This window comes from Eretmochelys imbricata, chromosome 7, assembly GCF_965152235.1.
Source record: "Eretmochelys imbricata isolate rEreImb1 chromosome 7, rEreImb1.hap1, whole genome shotgun sequence".
NCBI lineage: Eukaryota > Metazoa > Chordata > Testudines > Cheloniidae > Eretmochelys > Eretmochelys imbricata.
This window is the reverse complement of record NC_135578.1, coordinates 23,644,156-23,645,758: the sequence shown is the minus strand read 5'-3', so window position 1 is coordinate 23,645,758 and position 1,603 is coordinate 23,644,156. Positions and strand designations below refer to the sequence as shown.

Sequence of the window (1,603 nt, the reverse complement as noted above, 5' to 3'; positions counted from 1 at the left end):
AGAACTAAAATCAGCTGTACAATGATTGGCTGAATTACTTCTGATGTCACAATCCCACCACTCAACTGTCTTAAAATCAAAGAGTAAATTTAAACAATGTGTTTCTTTCCCTGTGGCTCCAAGCGCTAGCAAATCAAAAGATGAACTGAGCAAAACCAGCAGGTCATAAGGAGCAAATTTGGAGCGCCCAAAGGAAACAGGATTTCCTGGATGCTGAACGGCTCAGACTTCAGGCCACTGAGCAGAGAGAAAAGAAAGCATTTCAAAAGCCATCCACCTTTCATTTGGGATGGTGAATTATTACGAAGTTTTAGGACTTCACCAAAAAGCCTCACAAGATGACATTAAAAAGTCCTACCGTAAACTTGCATTAAAATGGCACCCTGATAAGAATCCTAATAACAAGGAGGAGGCAGAGAAGAAATTCAAAGCCGTAGCTGAGGCATACGAGGTTTTATCAGATCCCCAAAAACGTTCCATCTATGATAGATCTGGAAAGGAAAGTCTGCACAGAGGAGGCAGAGGTGCAACTGGAGGCCACTTCCACAGCCCATTTGATTCTGAATACATATTCCGTAACCCAGAAGAGATTTTCAGGGAATTTTTTGCAGGAATGGATCCCTTTGCACATGATTTCTGGGACAGTCCATTTGATGGAAATGTAGGTGAAAACAGAAACAGAACTCGTGGAAGAGGAGCTAGCTTTGCCGGCTTTGATGTATTTCCTGATCTTATGGAATCATTTATGTCATTTGATTCAGTCAACCCCGGTGAGCACACTACATTCTCCTGCAGGGCCTTTGGAGGAGACATGAGTGGGTCAAACAACTTCAGATCAGTCTCAACTTCTACGGAAGTGGTCAATGGTAGAAGAATCACCACCAGGAAAATCATTGAGAATGGACAAGAAAGAACTGAAGTTGAGGAAGACGGGCAGCTGAAGTCCATAAAAATCAACGGAAGAGAACAGCTGAAATGCTAGCAACTCACCGCACACCTGTGCAGAAATGTTACCAGCAAGCTGTTTGGAAGATCTCACTTGTGGACTCTTGATCAGCAAAATGGGATCCAATATAAGTAGTACGAATAAACAGCTTCACTGAGTTACAATTGTTACAGATTTCTGCATTACTTGGAACAACTATTTCACAGCTAAAGATATAGAGGCATGCTATTCAAGCTGGCTCTAATTTTAGTAAACCTAGAATAAATGTATCTCAGTATTTCAGAAGTAAATACTGCAAGGGTAAGTCTTCCTGGATTACCAAACAGACTAAGTATGTTAAGTACAGGGGGACTGGATGGCCCAGGGGATTGATTATGGGTGAGAGAGCCTTTCATTTCTAGGTTGCAAGTTGGGTCCAGTGCAAGCTTTTTGGTGACCCATGTGAAATGTGTTGATGGAACCATTGTAGTAGACAGATGTCCACATCACAAGTGATAGCTGTATTAATACTCTTAATATAGCCACCAAGAACTGAAATGGCATGGAGCCTATAGTCCTCTTTCACCCCTAGAAATGGACTGTTCTTGTTAAGGCATGCTGGTAAGGCCGAATAGAAACTTGTGCTACCACAGTACCTACCCTGTAGATAACTAGAGA

At 42.0% G+C, this 1,603-nt stretch overlaps 1 protein-coding gene across 1 annotated transcript; it reads left to right on the top strand.

Moving 5' to 3' along the window:
* The first annotated feature begins 289 nt into the window (after nt 1–289).
* DNAJB8 (DnaJ heat shock protein family (Hsp40) member B8) lies at nt 290–982 on the top strand. Its single transcript, XM_077822465.1, has one exon. It carries the CDS (start codon nt 290–292, stop codon nt 980–982), a length of 693 nt encoding a protein of 230 aa, XP_077678591.1.
* Nucleotides 983–1,603: the final 621 nt, after the last annotated feature.

Excerpts from the sequence above, each read along its gene's own strand:
- DNAJB8 (XM_077822465.1), top strand. The coding sequence starts at position 290 with ATGGTGAATTATTACGAAGTTTTAGGACTTCACCAAAAAGCCTCACAA.